The sequence below is a fragment of the Telopea speciosissima genome, chromosome 6 (genome assembly GCF_018873765.1).
Source record: "Telopea speciosissima isolate NSW1024214 ecotype Mountain lineage chromosome 6, Tspe_v1, whole genome shotgun sequence".
NCBI lineage: Eukaryota > Viridiplantae > Streptophyta > Magnoliopsida > Proteales > Proteaceae > Telopea > Telopea speciosissima.
Window position 1 is genome coordinate 51,551,883 of NC_057921.1, and position 18,919 is coordinate 51,570,801.

The following is an 18,919-nucleotide window of genomic DNA, read 5'->3' on the forward strand; positions in this document are numbered from 1 at the left end:
TATACTTTTTTATGAGAGAGAAAGAAAAATTAACATACAGACAACATCAGTTTGTTACATCTCGCTTCTGCGTAGTCCCTGCTTAAATATGATAGTTCATAAACTATATAAAGATGCTGCAAATCGTTGGTCTAAATATTGACAGATCCAAAAGTTTTTCATGGTAGTGTGAGTATCATATAAAATAGGAACTATATCCCACAACCAAAAGGGAAAGTACTTTTGATCAAGTTAGTACGTGAAATCTCCAATATCGGTCCATATGTCTTGCTCTTCGAACCCCGCAATGCTGAAGCCCCCCCACCGGTAGTCCTTGCCAGAATGCTCGTGCCTGAGTCTCTTGTAAGCATCCTCCATTTCCAAAGTCCATCTAACCTCAAATGAAGCTGTTATTATAGAAAATTATAGACCCCCAACCAGCCATTCCTTCTTGTGGTAAGAAAGTAACATCAAATAAAAGAACTGAGAGTCACTGAGAAGTAGATAAAAAGTCACTACGGTGTGTAACATTAGGGATAATAGAAGAGAAAGTTGCAGATACATTACTAAGTAGATAAAAATTGTCACTAACACCATCGTTTGGCATTGCTGATAATGATAATGCTCTACCAAAAAAAGACATTGCTGATAATGAGATCTGGGCAGGGGTTGTGGTTAGTGAAAATACAATTATTACCTTCTACCCAGATAAAATAAAAGGTAATTGTAGTCGCATAAAAAATATGATACAGATCAATAGCTAATATAGTAAAATCTGAAAGAAGAGAATAAAATAGATGAGCTAAAAACATACCCGTGAAACATTTTGTTATTAAACTTAAAGGACCCGCATACCAAATACACTTGGAAAAAGCACAAGACAAGAAAAGGTGCGAGTTTGATTCCTCTGCTTGTTTACAGAATATGCAAATCAGATACACCCTAATATATTGAGACAATCTTTTTTTTGTTGGAATTGCTCCAACTAAAACCATCCAAAATAACATTTTAAATTGTGGTGGAACTCTAAGTTTCCAAATATATTTCCATAGCCTCAAAAAAGTAGAAATATTAGTTAAGAGTACTATAAGAACATAAAAAAGAGGCACGATATTTAGTCGTCAGCCTATTTGTACAAGAATGCAAAATAGCAAAGAGTATCCTCAGCAGAAATATATTTCCATAGCCTCAAAAAAGTAGAAATATTAGTTAAGAGTACTATAAGAACATAAAAAAGAGGCAAGATATTTAGTCGTCAGCCTATTTGTACAAGAATGCAAAATAGCAAAGAGTATCCTCAGCAGATGGATGGGATAACCTAATACTAAGTTGCCCCTGCAATTGATCTTGGGGATAAAGAATTGATCATATACTAACATTCCATGTACCATTACTAATTAGATCAGAAACCATAGTATAAAGAAGCGTGATTAAGGATGAAATTCTAAAATTAGTGATAGATGACAACCAAGGGTCTGTCCAAATGGAAACATGCTGACCATTTCGAATCGTCCAATAAATAAGTTGTCTAAGATATGGTAGAATTTTCCTAATACTATTCCACACCCAGGATCCTCTCTTAATATCAAGGACGGGATTCAAAGAGAAATTCTGAAGATATAGACTACGAAAGAAACGAACCCATTGTGCATCTGGTGATGTGAGCAATCTCCAGGCCAATTTAAGAATCCCTGAACGATTGCGGATTAAACTACTCCTAAAACCAAGCCCTCCTATAGCCTTAGGTAAACATAAGGATGACCATGAGAGAAGGGTTACTTTTTTTTTCTCCAAAATGTCTACCATTCCAAAACGAAGAGTAAATAGAATCTAGTATTTTACAAATAGTATCTGGAAAAAGAAACCATGACATCATATATGTAGGAATGGATTGCAAAAACAGATTTGATGAGAATTGTTCTACCAGATTGAGACAAAAATGGGATTTTCCAAGAGCCTAGTCAACGCCATACACGTTGAATCAAAGAAGATAAAGCAGCAGTTTATATTTGGAATCCTGAGAGATTGCACTTACACCAAGAGTTATTGTAAACAAAAGATTGAAATGCAGCAGGTGGTGTGGATCGACTGAAAAAGGCACCTCTCTTTTCAAAGTTGATCTCTTGTTCTGATAAATTCTGAAACAGACTTAATACAGCCTTCAAAGTTAAAATATAAATATTTTTTTGCATGCCGTGCAAAAAATAAATGTGTCATCTACACAAAGTAGGTTTGATATCTCAGGAGAAAATCTATTCAATTTAAGTCCTCATAATAGATTCATATCCCTGTAGCAATGATCATATTATCAGTGATTTTCTGCCCTTTAATAAAAGCCTATGCAAGACGCTTCGTAATCTATTAGACAATAATTTAGAAATAATCTTATATGATCTTGTACAAAGACTAATGGCCTTATGGGATGGAAATCAATTACACAAAGAGAAATATCTTTACTAGGAATAATAGTTAACAAGTATGGTTAGTCTAAAGGGCGTACCCAGTACACGAGGCTCCTGCCACTGTGGGGCCCGGGGATGGTCATAATGTACGCAGCCATACCCCTGCTTTCGCAAAGAGGCTGTTTCCAGACTCAAACCCATGACCAAGGCCCACCCTCTAAGTGTGGTTAGTCTCAAAAGGTAAAATATTATATGAAAACAAATAGTGAACAAACCATATGACATACATTTTGACATGCTCCCAGTATTTGTAGAAGGAGGCTGCCGGAAGTCTATGGCCTGAGGCTTTGAAAGCCCCAATGCCATATATTGTTGTCTGGTTTCTGTCTCTGATGGTATGGATGTGAGGAGAACATTATCATCAGCAGTTATCACAGGTTTAAATAAACTTGCAATAAAGTTAGGATCTACGGGGTTAGAAGTAGTATAAATAGTACGTAAATAAGAAGCAATACCTGGGGTATCACTACCAGAGTACCATCCAAAGTTAGAACTTTGGAGATGCTAGCTTTCCGTAAATGATGCACAGCCATTAAGTGGCAAAATCTAGAGTTTCGATCCCCGTCTGACATATACAGGTGCCTAGATTTTTATTATTAGACACCTCAAGCAAAGCATTCATAGTTTCAGGGGATGGGCCTTGATTTTCCAAGAAAAGTTATAGATCAAAAAGAATTTGTTTTAAAGATTGTATTGGGCAAAAAAACTCCTTATTCCAATGCTTTAAGAAAAACATGAGCCCATTAATTTTTGAATTAGGTTCAGATCTTGTGTGGTCAAATCCTTCCATTTTGTTTCGAAAAATTGGTCAAATTTGGGTGTTTGAACCAAGCAACCGGAAAACGGAAGATTTTCTTGAAAGATTGTTTTTTGAGGGATTAAATCGAAAATTGTTTTTTGAGGGATCAAATCGAAAATCAATGGGTTATGATCAAAACCAATAGAGGATAGAGTAGATAGGGATGCATTTGGCCAGTAAGATAACCAAGTAGAGGTGGCCAAAGCTGTATCCAAGACTTTTTTTAAAGAGAAAAGGAGGCTTTTGTTTGTTAGTCCATGGAAAACGGGAATTTCTTATAGGGATGTTCTGTAAACCAAAAGTACAAATCAAATCCAGAAGAGGTTGATGAACATGACCCTGTAAACAGGTGATCGACCTCCAAAATTTTCACTTTCATGAATAATCTGATTAAAATCCCCTAAAATAACAAAAGAAATAGTAAGATTAGATAAAAAGCAGCATAATTCATTGCAAAAAGATGCTCGAGCAACTGGGGAAGGGAGGCATAAATAACTATCAAGCACCATTGCCTTCTCTGACCAACATCAGTAGATAGCAGTAAAGCGAGAGCTAGAGTCAACATTATTAATAGTGCATGAAGAATAAGCAAACACCATATTCCTCCTCCAAATCCGTTAGCCCCTAAACTCGGAATAAACCCTATAGAAGATATTGTTTTAAGGTAACGAGGGAGAGTTTTAGCTTTTAAATCAGTGCATTTTGTTTCTAGGAGGAAAACAGCATCAGGTCTACGAGTTAAAATGTGGCATTTTAGAGCTTTCCTAGCCAATGGATAAGACAAACCTCTGATATTCCAGCATAAAATTTTCATGTTGAGAAATAAGACCGAACACAAAGAAAGCAAGGTAACCAGAACAATTAAGACGGAAAAACAAGAGAAAACACCAAAATCAGATAAACCAATAAGAAGGAATCACACCTATGATGTCGAACCAAAGCACGGTCACAGAGTTGAGTCAGTAAAAGAGGCAGAGCCAAAAATATTTGGCATAAGTTGCCAGAAAACAAATGTAAAAGGATGCCAAAATAATGAAATTACCCTTTGAGGCGATGAAGGGTCTCCCCTGTTCCTGGAAGGCTCACCATCAGCTTCTCCCACCTGCATTGGTTTCTTTCTGAAAGAAGACTGATGGAGCTCAGCTTCAGTTGAGAGCTCGCATACCATGGTTTGCATCTGCGAAGAGAGGTCCTTTGTTATCTTTGAATTAATAAGGAGACCATTTGCAAAACGGCGAAAAGCCTTGATTTCAGAAACCTCAGTTGGAGACGAAGGCAAAGGTCTCTTACGGATTTTGACTTCATTATCGCCACAATCATCAGCAAAACCAGCAACATGGGGCATATCAGGGTGGGAACAGTAGGTTGGGGGGATGATGGCATGACAGGGTCAGTAGGTTTATCCATAAGGATGAGAGTGGAAGGGTCACTGAGATCTGGAAATGGAAGCAGTGGAGCAGCAGAAAAAGTAGAGGTAGGGAGAAGAGAAGAGATAGGTCGGCTAGGGTTTGAGGCACAGTAGAAGTGATTGTGGACGATTATGTGCAGTAGTGAGTAAGAGTGGGAATATGGTGATGGATGCCAATTGGTTGGCATTGGAAGTGCTGGATCAGTTAAGGCTTCCACTGGCAAAGTATTCTGGTTCGGCCATTGGTTTGGATGACCCAAGGTTGGGTTACGAGAAGTGGTCTCTTGCATCTGGAGATCATTCAATAATGCAGTGTAACCTCTGTCCCAGTCTAGTGAGGAGACCATGAAGGTGAATCAAGTATACCAACGGATGTAACATTGGCCTGCTCCTGAGAAAGATTATCAACAGCCAAAAAAAACTGGATTGTCTGTCGCTGTGGACTGTGGTAATGAGATAAAAGATGGCAACGAAAGGGCAGGATCCTGAATCTCAACATCAGCCATTAGTTGGTCCATACATTCTGTTTTTGGTGGATTATAAGAAGTTTCTTCAGAAACGGTGTTGGCAGCACCCATCATCTGAGAGAAACCTCCATTTTTAACTCTATTTATATTTTCATCAATAATCATCCTAGAAGAATCAGAAAGCACGTTAGTTGCAAACTAGACTTCGGTGTTTTTTTGAGTAGTTTCCGGAGAATTGGGATGCTATACATGGTTCCCAAATGTCAGTGGAAGCACTAGAGACTGAATAGAATAGTAATATGGACGTGCTCTTGATTGACAATCTGCAGATCTATGAGAGATTCTCCCACAAACTTCACAGAAAAAGTATAATACATACTGATTGTTAACTGAGTAGTAGTAGATGATTAATCTTATATTATCGACATTTCTGATGGTCTTCTTGACACGGAAGAACTTGGACTGGAGGTAGAAGCACGTTTGTCCCTTCCTAACACCACTGTATGTCTGTACTTGTTCTTCAAGTGATGAGGGATAGTACCTGTAGATTAGTTTGTGACTTGCTTCAGCTAGCTGCCTAGGCAGAGTCCCTGTCTGCTGTAACCCAAATCTACTCTACTCTACCAAGGTACAAGGCCTATTCCCTAGGCCAAGTGGACTACCACTCGCCCCAAACCAGAAGTTTTCCACCCTCCAGATGACATGACATGCCATGGTCAAAAGTAGAGTTGGAATGTTGGGATTTCCCGATGGGAATCGTTAGCAGAGTGCCTAAATAAAATTAGTCCAGAAGAGCCACCCAAGTAAGCACATCACATATAATTATTATTTGCAATCATGGATAAGTTACACTAACTAATGTATGAAATGCATTTAATAGAGATGCTGACTGAGCAATTAAAATATTTCAGCCATGACAAATTGAATGAGGGGCATAATTGACTTGCCATTTAGACACTTACAAACCAATGATAGTAGTTCATGGAAAATTCAATTAATATATAGATATCCAGAAGACCCAAAGATAACGGCCTAGAGTTTGTCTCCGTACAAGACTTCAGGAATATAATCCCAACCCTGAAATCTTCATAATAAGTTGCGCCAGTTTTGAGGATCAACTGCATAGAAAACATTCACAATAATTACCAAGCTGTTGGCTATCTACATACCACATTACACGTTGGTCCAGGATGCAGATGATTTGTCTAATGTTTTCTTCTTGCTAGCTAACCAAATACTCCACATTATAGCAGCTGAGAAACTCACCTGCATTTCCAAACCCTCAAATACTCTGGCTTTTTCTGTCTTGTGCGTTTCTAAATTCTCAAGCACGGGAAGAAGATCCACCAGCTTAGGCACCGCCTCCCAAATCCCAATTGCTCATAAATATAACCCACAAACTTTTGATCTTTATGGACTGCCAACTTGAATAATTCAAGAAAGACATCTTTGATTTTTAAAGGGATTGTCTGAACAGAATTCCCAAGTGAAGTATAGGAGCCATTGTCCATCTCTACTCAAACTTCTTGAATAAACCTGCCCATTTCCTTGTCTGGCTGGAATATGACCAGACAAGTATCCCAATCAATCGCATTTTCAAACTTTGCAATAAGCATTATTCATCATGATTTCAGAAATCGGATCGGAATTTGCCATGAATGCTCTTTGATCTTCATTTTTTGGCCATTTTTTTATTCTTTTATATTAGTAAAATAGCAGAAAACCAATGAAACTTATCTAGTCTTTTGAATAAAAAACTCCAAGAAATCAAAGATCTGTGAAAATCTTGCATCTTCTTCCCCCATCCCAATTTCTACGGTTTTGGACAGCTCTAGCCGATTCGAACCAATTCCAATCCGATATCGATGGAGGCCAATTCCGGGTATTTAAACCACGTTCTTCATAAAAAAACTTCTCAAGTAGCGAATGGCCAAGGTCACTTTGCTGAGAGGGTTCTGTTCATCCCGTGTTCCATTGAAAATCAGCAAGATGCTTGCAATACCATGGCAGGATCATTACCTAAGCCAACATGAGCTCACCGCAAAATTTGTTCATCAGGATAATAAAATTTTGAAAACAGGTACAATGGTAAAGCTTGTCAACTCAAACAACAAACCAGAATACCTGAGATCCGTAAATTGCCCACATTAAACCAAAGTCTCCATGAACCACTTGATGTTTCTCAGATCCTCTTTCGAGTTTGGGTAGCTATGTGGCTTAAACAACTTCCACAGTCCAACTGGATGTCTGGTTTTAACTTCGGTCTCACCCGAGAATCTGCCATATATCTGTTCACACTCAGGATATGGCTTGACATACAAGTCATAGAACCTACGTCTACTGGACTTTATCAGAGTCTCTAACCCCACCTCTGTACCAAGCCCACCAATTGATCTCAGATACTCAATCACACTGTAGCGAGGAACTATCTGCTTCTCAAAATTCACACCCAAGTACTGTGGAACTTCGGTTAAGCAACATGGACTAAATCCAATTCTCTCTCTTAGAAATTCGATCTTCTTCTCAATGTCCTCTAATCCATAAGTGATTGACCTCGGCTCTCTCTGTAATACCTTAAAAGCATCTCTACGAATCAATCCATGTCGGCATAAGCAATCCACTCTCAATTTTACTTCAACGCAAGCTCTGAAAATCCCCCTGGTCTGAATTTTTTCCTTAATTGGTAACCTACATTTCAAAGTCCGGAGCAGTTCAAGGCATCGAGAAAGCTCTCCAAATTCTACACTGAGAATTCGAGGGTCTCTGATGACCTCCCTTCTAATCTCATCCATCCTAAAACCCAAGTCTTTAAATTCTCTAAACAGAGGGATTAACCTACCCTCGACAGAAAATACTAAAATTCCTGGAAATGAATGGCAGATTCCATCAAGTTCATCCCTTCGAATCCCAATTTCCTCAAGGAAGTCAATCCTCCGCCTAAACTCGCCTTCATTCATTACAATTACTCTGGGGATTTCCTCCAAAACCTTACTCATAGTCTCATCACTGAAACCCGCAGCCTTCATAGCCTGTAAACTCCTGCGCAGATCAACTGTCCCTAACTGAAACCTCATCGAGTGTTCAAGAACGTTTCGGATCGCCAATTGAGAAACCGACGAAAACTCTAATTCCGAAAAGCAAAGCTCCCATTTCCTTAAAAACCCTAGTTCCAGAATCGCAGGACAGGTAGATATAACCGATACAAGGTGATTTTGGGATAACCTAAAAGATAGGAGAATACCCAGGGACTTCTCCACGTCTGACAAACTGAAGTTCAGTAAAAATCGATTTTTTCCGAGAAATTCATGCAGCTGCGATGCTGGAAAACCATACCTCTGCAAGAGATTGGCAAGTGAAATCAGTTGCCTGTACTGAGCTCCTTGTGGGAATTTCGGACCCACTTTGATTGGGGTATGAGGAGTACGTGAGAAAGAACGACTTTGCTGATTTGTGTAAGTCGAAATACGCTTGAAACTCCATTCGCATGGATGAAAACCACCGTATAATCTGCTGAGAGTTCTAATCGCCATTTTCTGAAGCTAAGAACTTTTAGAATGCACAGACAGAAGTTTTAAATAAGGATCCCTTTGAACAGATATAAACATAAATCATACACAGAAGAAGAAAACTCACTAGAATTGATGTTTTTTTTTTCCAGGTAAAGCACTAAAATTGAAGTTGAAAGACTTGAAGGCCATCCCACTGGAATTAATGTAGGAGGGTTCTGATTGAAATTACACAAATGTCCTTATAAATTTTTTTTTTAACGAAATATTTTTTTATAGAACGTTTCAATTGCTATAATGACTTCACTTTGTAACAACAATGGGAATATTCTTATGTGAAAGGGTACAGTCAAGGCTCTCAAGAAAAAAATCAAAAAATCTAGAGAAGATGAGTGGCAAGAGTTGAGGCATATGGTAAACAGCACGAGCTAATTGCATCTTTCGGATAACACTTTTTCGCAAGGTCATCAGGTTGGTGGACCCAGAAGAAATCTAGCAATAGATACAAGTTCAGGTCATTGACAAATCAGCTGTTTTTGAGAAACATTTACTCGAGTTGTTAGACTTACAACTATTAAAATATTATTAGATTTTGCTTGTTTAAAAGATTTTAATTTTTTTCAAATGGATGTTAAAAGTGTTGTCGGAACAATAATATCCGACAATAATAAATAAAGTTCTAGCTAATAGATTGAGAGTTGTCCTTAATAAAAATCTTTTCCTTGTTTCATGTAATTCTTGTCAAAGGCCAACAAATCACTGATAATATAATCATTGTTTATAAAATGTTTGATTTCCTTAGGCGTCACAAAACCAAATGAGGGTTGATAGCTCTTAAGCTTGATATGGCTAAGGTCGATGGCAAATTAGAATTGAGCTACCTTCAAGCCATTTTTGAATTCTTTATTTTTAACCAACATTGGTATGCTATGATTAGTTATTTGATGTCCTCTTGCTACTACACTATTGAAATCTAGGGTATTTGTTGTTGATCTATACATTGACACTGTCCTTTCCTAACAATTCGAGTTTTTATGTGAAAAGCAAACATGATATCAGAGAAGGGACGTCAAGTGTTCGACTCTTGGGAAGTACATCGGAAGAGTTTTCCCTACATTTCTCCATGTAAAAGGATCATGGGACTTTGGCCTGCACATGTGGGGGGAGTGTCGATGTATACCTTGACGTTGTCTTTCCCTAACAATTCAAGCTTTTAGGTGAAACAATAGCGAACAATTGTTTTAACTTTTTGGGGCATTCAAGAGGTATCCTCCAAGGTTGACCATTGAGTACATTGTGACTTTAATATGTTTCAAGGTGTCAAGGTTGGCCAGAATGCTCTTGAGATATCCAATCCTTTGTTTGTTGATGATATGTTAATTTCTTGGCGTGCCACTGTGAATGATACTTTGTTGATACAATCTATTTTAAATTTATTTTTGGATTTTTCAAATCAACTAATTTATTTCTCTAAGAATAAGTGTCTTCATTAGTAAAGGAACTACAATGAATAATATGGATAATATTTTCAATATTCTTGGTGTTTCGTCTATGGATGAGGGTTCGATTTATCTTGGGACTACCTTGGTACAAATAAAAAAAGGTCTAGAATAATGTGTTTAATCATGTCCAAGTGAAACTTGGGTTGTGGAAAGCCCTTTTATTGTCCCATGTTGGTAGACCAGTCTTTATTAAGTATGTCCTTAATTCTATTCCAACCTAGTGGATGTCTGTATTTCATTTTTCTTATTGAGTCTGCTTCCAACTTGATGCTATTAGTGCTAGAATCTGGAAAGGTTTGTCTAATAACAAAGAAATGTCCGCTATTTCTTGAAAGATCTTGTGTCGGTCCAAACCTTTGGGAGGTTAGGATTTAGGAATTGTTCTTTTCATAATAAGGCCCTTTTGGTCAAGCTTGTTTGGAGGTGGTTAAATAATCATGATGTGTTATGGGTTCATTGCTACAAAAGACCTTCTGTCATTGCTCTACATATTTCTTACTCATTATGTAATGTTGAAAATGAATTTGTGTGACATATAATTTTTATTTATTGCTCTGTCTATAAACGTATTTGGATTGTTGGTCCTCTTGAATTATGCATATAGATGGGTTTTAGATCTTTGTTGATTGATTCTTCCTTTCTACCTTCTCTTGAGAATGTGCCATTGTTGTCTCTTGAAGATTATCTCTTGCTGCCATCTAAGGATCATCAAGTTTCATTGTTTCCTTGAGTTGTGGTTTTCCAGGGAATGTGTTAGCATCAAAGGCTTGAAGTATCATGCAAGGTTTGCTCCCAACAACGGAAAAAAGTTTCAGATCGATAGAAGTGATCGGATTCCGAGAACCTTTAAACTTGGTTGATTCAAGGGACTCCAAAAGGGTGGCCTTAGGATTTTTTTGATATACTTTTGAACTTATCTACTACTATGTCCAAACTAACTATAATATTATCTTGTACAGACCAACATAAGATCTTTTTTTATCTGCTTAATCTATTTTCCTTTCTTTGTATTAAAAAAAAATGTCTCCATTGTTTCAACCAAAAATATTTTAGAAATTATTTAAAAAAACATGAAATTGTGTTGTACTGAGAAAAAAATTATTTCAACAAAACACAAAATATATCATTGGAAAATGGATATCTTCATGAAGCCTTCCATCTTATACTAAGGTTGAAATATGTCCTCTTTTTTTTTTGGGGTTAAAATTTATTTCCTTGTTTAAACACGCTTAAATATGCTTCCTTGTCAGGTTCAATTAAAAGAAAAAAAAGAGACCAATTGACATCGAATGAAAAAGAAATTTAGTAAATGAAAGTCAAATTTATAGAAAATATTCTGTTGAAATAAAAAGAACCTTGAGAGAAAAAGGAAATGAACAATATCAGTAAGAGAAACAGATTAATTACCATTGAAAAGTTTTTAAACCGCTCAAGTTGACATGCTAATTGAAAAGCTCATAAACACTGACTAAAAACATATACATCTGCAGCAGCAGCTAATTTCTGGAAAATTTGCAGAACCACAAAATCAATTCTATTTGGAAAAAATTAAACAAAGAATAATCATGAGCTCATCTATGATTCCTAAAAAATGAAATGAAGTGGATATCAAAATTTGACAGCCTTGACCAACTATTCTCTCAACGAATCACAATTCCTTGCGCTGCTTGTGCGCCTTCTTCAGTAACCTTGTTTGCTTGAATGGTGTTTAAAACATTTGCGATACTACCCTGAGAAGCAACATTAAAACAACAATTCAGCAAACACTAATTGGAATGAAGTATATCAAGACCTCGACCCGCTCACTCATGAGTCACTAGATTAGATTGGACTAGGGCTGTAAATGGGTGAATATGGAGCAGATATAGGTGGATCCGTATTTGTATAAATTTAGATATTCCAATATTAGATGAGATAATGGATATCCTATTACACATAGAATTGGGAGAAAAATAACAATACTATGCTCATTTTAGGGGGAAGCTCAACTTGTGTGTGTGTGTGTGTGTCTATATATATATATATATATGGGAAAAAGATCTCTGTATGGGAGTGTGGCCTACGCCAGCACTCCCATGAGTCTATCTCTCTCCTCCCCATGTGAAAAGACACCTCTGTTTTAAGGAGGAGAGAGATAGACACATGGGAGTGCTGGCGTAGGCCACACTACCGTACAGAAAACTGCTTCCCTATATATATACTGACTTTTCAAATTGAGCCATGAATGAATGTTGTAAATCGTAATCAATGCAAGGTGCAAAGTTTAAACTCAACAAAAACTTATTACTTGATTTGAGAAATGGATCAAGCATTTGGGGCAGTTATAAATGCATACTCTTTGCAGGACAGAGGGAGTATATAAATTATGGGAAAAAGTTTCCCACGTTGCCAGCATACAATCGTCCTATCACATGGTCCAATTATTTGAACCATCCAGATAATATACGAACCATTGACACACCTAGGTTGGTCTCAGGTGCAGAGTCCAACATGGACAAATTAGATATCTAGCACTAGCCCGACTGCCTGTTCTCCATTTGAACAAAACATATAGACCTGGAACAATACCAGGACTGGATTATAAAAAAATAAAACTGCACCTTCCTTGGGCTCCAATTCTAGCAATGCAGATTCATGAAAGATGAAACTGAAACAACAATAATGATAAGAAATGAAGCAGGGGAACTTCCTCACCCTCCATGTTGCAAGTTTTGATCGAAGTGCCAGCCATTGATGTAGCCCGAACACACACTCCATACAGAGACTACACATCAAGCACAAAACAGAACACCCCACCCCACCCAATGAAAAAGGAATTGCAATGGTCAGTCAGACAATCAAAAGAAGAAAGAATGAAATGATTAAGTGCTGACAAATCTATAAAAGAGCGTCCCAGTGCATGAGGCTCCCACTAGCGCAGAATCTGGGAGGGGCAAATGTACGCAGCCTTACCCCTTGTGCTTCGTAGGAGAGGCTGTTTCCGAGTTTCAAACCTGCAACCAATAGGTTGCAATAGCGCAACTTAATCGTTGCGCCAAAGCTCGCCCGCTAAAGTGCGGACAAAAAATCTTCTAGATCTTCTCTAGATAAAAGCGAGGAAAAACAAAAGAGGGAATAGAAGCTACAGCACTCACTTTACAATTACTACTTGGTTAATCTGGTCCATCTTACAGTCGAGCAGCTTTGTGTTTATTGCCTTCACAACCCACAATTCCACCTCATCATCGTTAACCTGAAGAATTTGCACCTCCACCAATAAAGACAAAGTTTGAAAATATACCATAACCAAAATAAATAGGGGATGAAAAGAACCCGCAGTGTGTCTTTGATTAGAGCATATGGAATCTCGCCATAGTCAGTGCCGAGATCAGCCAGTGTCATCAACCTCATCTTTGTGATACAGTCTTCATGGACAAGGCCTATACATCCATAGACAAAGCAAAAAAGATTCAGTACTCTTTCTTTCTTACACACACACAAAAGAAAGGAAATTAAAAAAAAAAAACAAAACAATTTACCATAGCTTTTCAGTAAAGTAGAATTTGCTGCATGGAAATCTAAGTAGGCATCCAGCCTCTGTGTTAGAAAGATCTTCAACAGCTGATATACCAATGCATATTTGTCATCCTTCTCCAGTTGACCCACAGCAAGCATGTCTAACAAATCGCTCTGCAATGGGTTTTTTTTCCCGGGGCCGGGGATTTCAATAAGATAACACAATTTGAAAGGCCATTCAATATCCAAAACTTGAGACATTTTGTAAGGTAGGATAATGACCATGTAGGAAAAAAAGAAAAACTGAGAATCAAGGGATGCACATGAGGATAGATAGGATCTAATTCATGAGTTTGATTGTAAGATGAATACTATCAACAAATAAATTCAGGTTTCATTTGATAGCTGACAGGTTCTTCTGTTAGAAACATATTATTTAATTATTTCCATTTTACTTTCTTTTCCTTGTTCCCCAACCCTACATTGGGGAACTTTATCTTGTGTCAGAAAAGTGAAACATCTTGAGGAAGAAAAAGTTTATATCAATTTGATCCAAGAAAAATAAATTTAATCGACGCAATGATACACCTGTTCATAGTATGATGGCAAATGTGTGGGCTTTGAGAATAATAAACCCAATGTTTTATATTTTTTGGATCCTACCCCATAAAGAATGTTAGCCAGCTGGAGATTTTATAAGGTATCTAGGGGGGGAGGGGGGGGAGGATCCCACAGGGTGAGGAGGGGTTCCTGGGAAGTTTTTGAATACCAAACCTGTGCCTAACTTGTGGTAGTACTGAACCCTAACAATGAGGGAGGGGAAAGGCTGGCCCCAGCATGACCTGTACCATTGTTATCCTTAAGTATGAAATGTAGATTCATAACATAAAAAGGCTCCAGAAGAAATAATTTCAATTTAGAAGCTGCCATAGCTAGCTGCAGGTGGAAAAGGGTATTTAGTGCCAAGGTGATGACTTGAAAAACCGACAACCAATAACATAGCCTTCTAAACAGAAGCCACAGGCATATGTTTTAGCCATAAAATGCCTATAGTTGGCACATTATGAGGCAGTTTGGTCAGCTCAGAGGGTTAAATGGTGAAGCCCCAACCAAGATGTGCCACCCTAATCAAATAATCTAGTTAGTCAGGACCATTGAAGATGATTGAACACAGGTTCAACATGCACCTTAGCTTTGCTTAGTATTTAGTTTAGATCATATGCACACCCAGATGCCATTGCAATTAAGAGGTTGTCCAGGCCTTCTAGAATTGAGATGTCAGTGTTAGAATAAAAAATTAACATTTTCAAGGATAGGAAGTGATGCAGTTGCAAGGCTGGACTGGCCTGACCCAAGCTGAGAAGAACCAGGTCCAAACCTGGGTTTTGGTGTCATAGGGGTTTATATGAGTTTGTTCTTTTGTTTGGGGGCTATTTGTCATTTGATATTTATCATTGTAGTCGTTTGTAAGAAGAAGATAGAGTTTGAGCTCAATTCAATATTAATTTTAGATTGCGATTAGGAGACTTCTATTTTATTTTATATATATATCAGCATTTACTCATCTATAGCAAATTGGATTAATTAAATTTGAGTGCCTTCTAGAACCAAGGGCTGGTTCAATTGAAGGTATTCTCATCTTAAGTTTGATCTCTCTCTCTCTCTCTCTCTTCCTGGTTCTTTCCAGGTTAAGTTCTTTCACTACTTTTGCTTATTCCTACTTCTTCTTCTTCTTATATTTCTTCGTTTTGTTCTCCTCAATTATTCCTCCTGCGTTTGGTTATCTTGTTCCTTCCCTGTTACCACTGGAATCACTGGACTGAAGAGAAATCATCAAAACTCAGTCGAGATTTTACAGATTGGACTGAGATTTGAGGGTGTTCTTTCCCAAATATAGGTCACATGCCACCCACAAAAAAAAGCCCCTTATTTTTTCAATAGACATGGGAAATAAGATACCTGAAACATATCTGGTGCCTTAACAAACTCTACAATTGCACGCACTGCTTTCCCCTTTGCTTCACTCATCATATATGCATCCTCACCCGAAAAAGTCACCAAATACTTGGTCAGGAAATAAAATGAATCCTTTGCAGAGCTTAGATTAGAATAACAAGAGCAAATATTAGTAACATTAAGAAAATTCAAAATTATACATATAGATAATACATTTAAATGCATGAAACAAGATCAAACAGATTTCCATCCACTAACCTCTTGTGTTCTTTTAAAATATTAGAGATGATGAGGAAGAGCTCTCTCTGATCCAAGTTCCCAATATTCCATTCTTTCAAGAAGCTATCCATCTTTCTGAACGAAGGTATAATGTGTTCAGTGACTTTGCAATTGACAGCCAAGTTGAGGGCCTTCATGTAAACATAGAACTTGCTGTATGGATTCTCCAACAAATTGTACAGATTGAATAAGCTGGATCAAGAGGCCATAAAAATATAAGATATTACTGACAATAAAACAGGAAATGAAAAGGAGAAGGGGGAAACAATAAACCTAAGGGCAACTTTTTTCATATTACATCTTCAAGCGTAATGCAGGCTTGTCATATGATTGCTGGCTAACTTTAGTGGATATAAGCTTTGCCATCTCCAATGCTTCATCCATACTTTCAGATTTCGTGACGAGGCTACAAATAATGGTGAATATGCACTCAAGATCTGCAACCAAAAAAACAGAATAAAGTTTAAAAATTAAAAAAGGAATTTGAATGACTCTAGGGTAAATGACAATAAGAGTCGCAACTGCTAGCCAGCAGCTTTACACCAACTTATCACCAGTTCGATATAATGAGATAAGGTGAGGCCTCTGTTGCATATTACTTGTTCCATGAAGATAATTTACAGGAAGAAACCTATGTGTTGTCTTCCTTTCAGACAGGTCCAGAAACAAAGCAATAAAATTCTAATTTATCCTTTTCAGTTGCTAAGGGATTCTCCTCTATATCAGTCATCAACATCTTGTGGTTTTTTTTCTCATGTTTCATCATAGACACCAACACAAAAAATAAAAAATGGGAAAACAACAATATCAAACACCACAAACTGTAACTCTGAAAGAAAGTTCTGCACCTTTTTCAGACACTCTTGAAAATATCAAATCTGCTGAGGTAACCAGAAGAGAGGCCAAGTCGAACCATCTACCCATTGCTATGAATTCTTGAGCCTCCATGCATAATCTAGCAACTTGTGGCTCTGCAACCTAAAAGATAAAAAAGCAGGAAATTCAGATACAAACAACTATAAGCATCCCAGTTCAGAAAAAAAAAAAAAATACAGATGAGGCAAAGCATAAAAATCAGTAAATATAACCACTATGTCAAGGAAACAGCATGATCAGAAGTGCCGGATTGCCCAAACCAATCCCAAAACATGTCTTATTTTGCTTTCTGGGAAGAAATTTTTGGTGATTTTTAACTGAACACAAGTTTATGCTAAAAAGAATATGCTACATAACCTCTGTGAAACAAACACATGAATTTCACTCTTCCAGAAGAAAAGTGAAGACCAGTTCCCAGAACCAGGTCCTTTTTAAAAAACTACTAGAGCAATTGTTGGAACCCTGCAGATAAATTGAGGTCCCAGAAGGTCAAGGGGTCAACTCTTCTGCTCTTCATCTTGCGGATAAATGTGCCTCCCTCCCCTTCCCCTCTCTCAAACCCCACTCTGGTGTACTGTAGTAGAACAGTTCATGCATACCCCCCCCCCTCCCCCGAAATATCAATCTTAACAAATTCACACAACTTGCAGAAGAAGTTGCTTTTATGTTCATCCAATACCAAAGTACGAAAAACTCACATTATCATCATCTGCGTCATACACTACTCACCACCATTGGAAGAAATTAGAAGCAAATTAAAATTTTAAATTGAGAATTTGCAGCATTTTTATTTGATGAGGTGACTTACCGATTAGAGTAGCTACATTGAACAGCAGAAGTTTTAACCGTTAATCTCAATAAAAGACCAACAACACCTATGAAAAGTAATTTCATACAACATTATTGTTCTACCATTCTCCACAACACACAGAGAAACTAATAGAATTTAATGGTCGTTCATCGGTACCTCGGGTCCTGCATCAGCCCAGGCGAGTTCCGACGTGAAACGAACGATAGAAAGCGCCGGATCTTCCTCTGATGTTACCACAATAGTCGCCATTGAAGATACCTCCTTCGGTAGAGGACCTCGTCAACTAGTTTCTGTGTTACTCAATATTCCCTGCGCCGTTACCTGAACAAAAACGAGCTTTTACGCTGGAATCCGGATTCTGGAAAGGCTTCGAGCTTTCGACCATATGTATATATATATATATATGCTGGAATCAAAATCCTAGTAGTCATAAACTGTAGTAGTAACGCAGGATAAGTGGGTCCTAAATCCTATTCCTATAGTAGGTGATAGAGATTTACTCCGTACGGTGGAATCGAAAAAATTCGAATTATTCGGCCAAATCACACCGAATTATTTACCCATGAGTCAGAAAATGTCCCGAGTAGGAGTGCAAGTTTGGCCCTGATGGCCCGAGTCCGCCTTGAGCTTAAATAGGACCTGGGTTGAGATATCCTAGCCCTGAGGGTAGGTCAAAGTTGAAAATTTGTGGCTCTGAGCCAGGATCGGACCGGGCTAGGGTTGAGGCCTCTAGTTGAGCCTAGCCCAGCCCAACCCAACCTTGTCTTCTTCTTCATGTTCGTTCTTCTTCTTTTCTTTATCTCCTTCCTCTACTTTCTTCTTTCTTCTTCTTCTTTTTCCCAGCCTAGATAGCTCATGCATCTCCCTTCCCCCATGGTTAGGGGCAATCAAGGTCAGCCTGGCCTAACCCCTGAGGGCGGGTCAGGGTTGGATTTTTCTACCCCTGAGTCAAGGTTAGGCCGGGTCTGAGCCCAACTAAGGGGACTCAAGATTGGGTACATTGGGGTTTTAAAAGGCCCGGGCCAACCCGACCCTATTGCAACCCTAGTCGTGAACTCGTGATTTTTGGAGTCATATATGTTTTTCCAATTATGATAAAAGTTAAGGTTATGTTTGGATGTCAAAAAAAAACATAATAAAATAAAAATCATGATGATGTAATGATTGATTTATGTGTCTCTCTCTCCTCCAATTCAAATTTTTATTTAAGTATTGAAGAACAAACCCTCATAATTGATTCACCCACTAGGAGTTAAGTCCTCAATCCAAGGATTCCTACAGCCCAAAGTCTTTAGTAAAATCACAAGAGAAAAATAAATGTACATTGACTACAGAAAACACAAAGATCATCACCTTTGCCCCCCCACTCAGCCACTTTA

The 18,919-nt window shown here is 37.9% G+C and overlaps 2 protein-coding genes across 3 annotated transcripts; both read right to left on the reverse strand.

Moving 5' to 3' along the window:
• Positions 1–7,059: 7,059 nt before the first annotated feature.
• On the reverse strand, positions 7,060–8,664 carry LOC122665325 (transcription termination factor MTERF15, mitochondrial). Its single transcript, XM_043861441.1, has one exon. The coding sequence runs from the start codon at positions 8,643–8,645 to the stop codon at positions 7,263–7,265; it is 1,383 nt and encodes a 460-aa protein (XP_043717376.1). The 5' UTR covers positions 8,646–8,664; the 3' UTR covers positions 7,060–7,262.
• Positions 8,665–11,681: 3,017 nt separating this feature from the next.
• On the reverse strand, positions 11,682–17,832 carry LOC122665326 (eukaryotic translation initiation factor 3 subunit M-like). Of its 2 annotated transcripts, XM_043861443.1 has the most exons (10): positions 17,697–17,832; positions 16,702–16,831; positions 16,152–16,290; positions 15,833–16,045; positions 15,578–15,716; positions 13,642–13,792; positions 13,436–13,542; positions 13,258–13,355; positions 12,818–12,887; positions 11,682–11,853 (listed from the first exon to the last, which is right to left on the reverse strand). In XM_043861443.1, exons 1-10 carry the CDS (start codon positions 17,787–17,789, stop codon positions 11,764–11,766), a joined length of 1,230 nt encoding a protein of 409 aa, XP_043717378.1. In that variant the 5' UTR covers positions 17,790–17,832; the 3' UTR covers positions 11,682–11,763. The 2 variants fall into 2 exon arrangements, with proteins under 2 accessions (XP_043717378.1, XP_043717377.1); XM_043861442.1 differs by lacking the exon at positions 11,682–11,853 and having other exon boundaries at positions 12,590–12,887.
• Positions 17,833–18,919: the final 1,087 nt, after the last annotated feature.

Excerpts from the sequence above, each read along its gene's own strand:
- LOC122665325 (XM_043861441.1), bottom strand. The coding sequence starts at position 8,645 with ATGGCGATTAGAACTCTCAGCAGATTATACGGTGGTTTTCATCCATGC.
- LOC122665326 (XM_043861442.1), bottom strand. The coding sequence starts at position 17,789 with ATGGCGACTATTGTGGTAACATCAGAGGAAGATCCGGCGCTTTCTATC. Across the intron at positions 16,291-16,701 it reads TTCAAGAGTGTCTGAAAAAG|ATCTTGAGTGCATATTCACC; the intron begins GTGCAGAACTTT and ends TTTTGGTTGCAG. Across the intron at positions 13,543-13,641 it reads TACTTTACTGAAAAGCTATG|GCCTTGTCCATGAAGACTGT; the intron begins GTAAATTGTTTT and ends ATGGATGTATAG.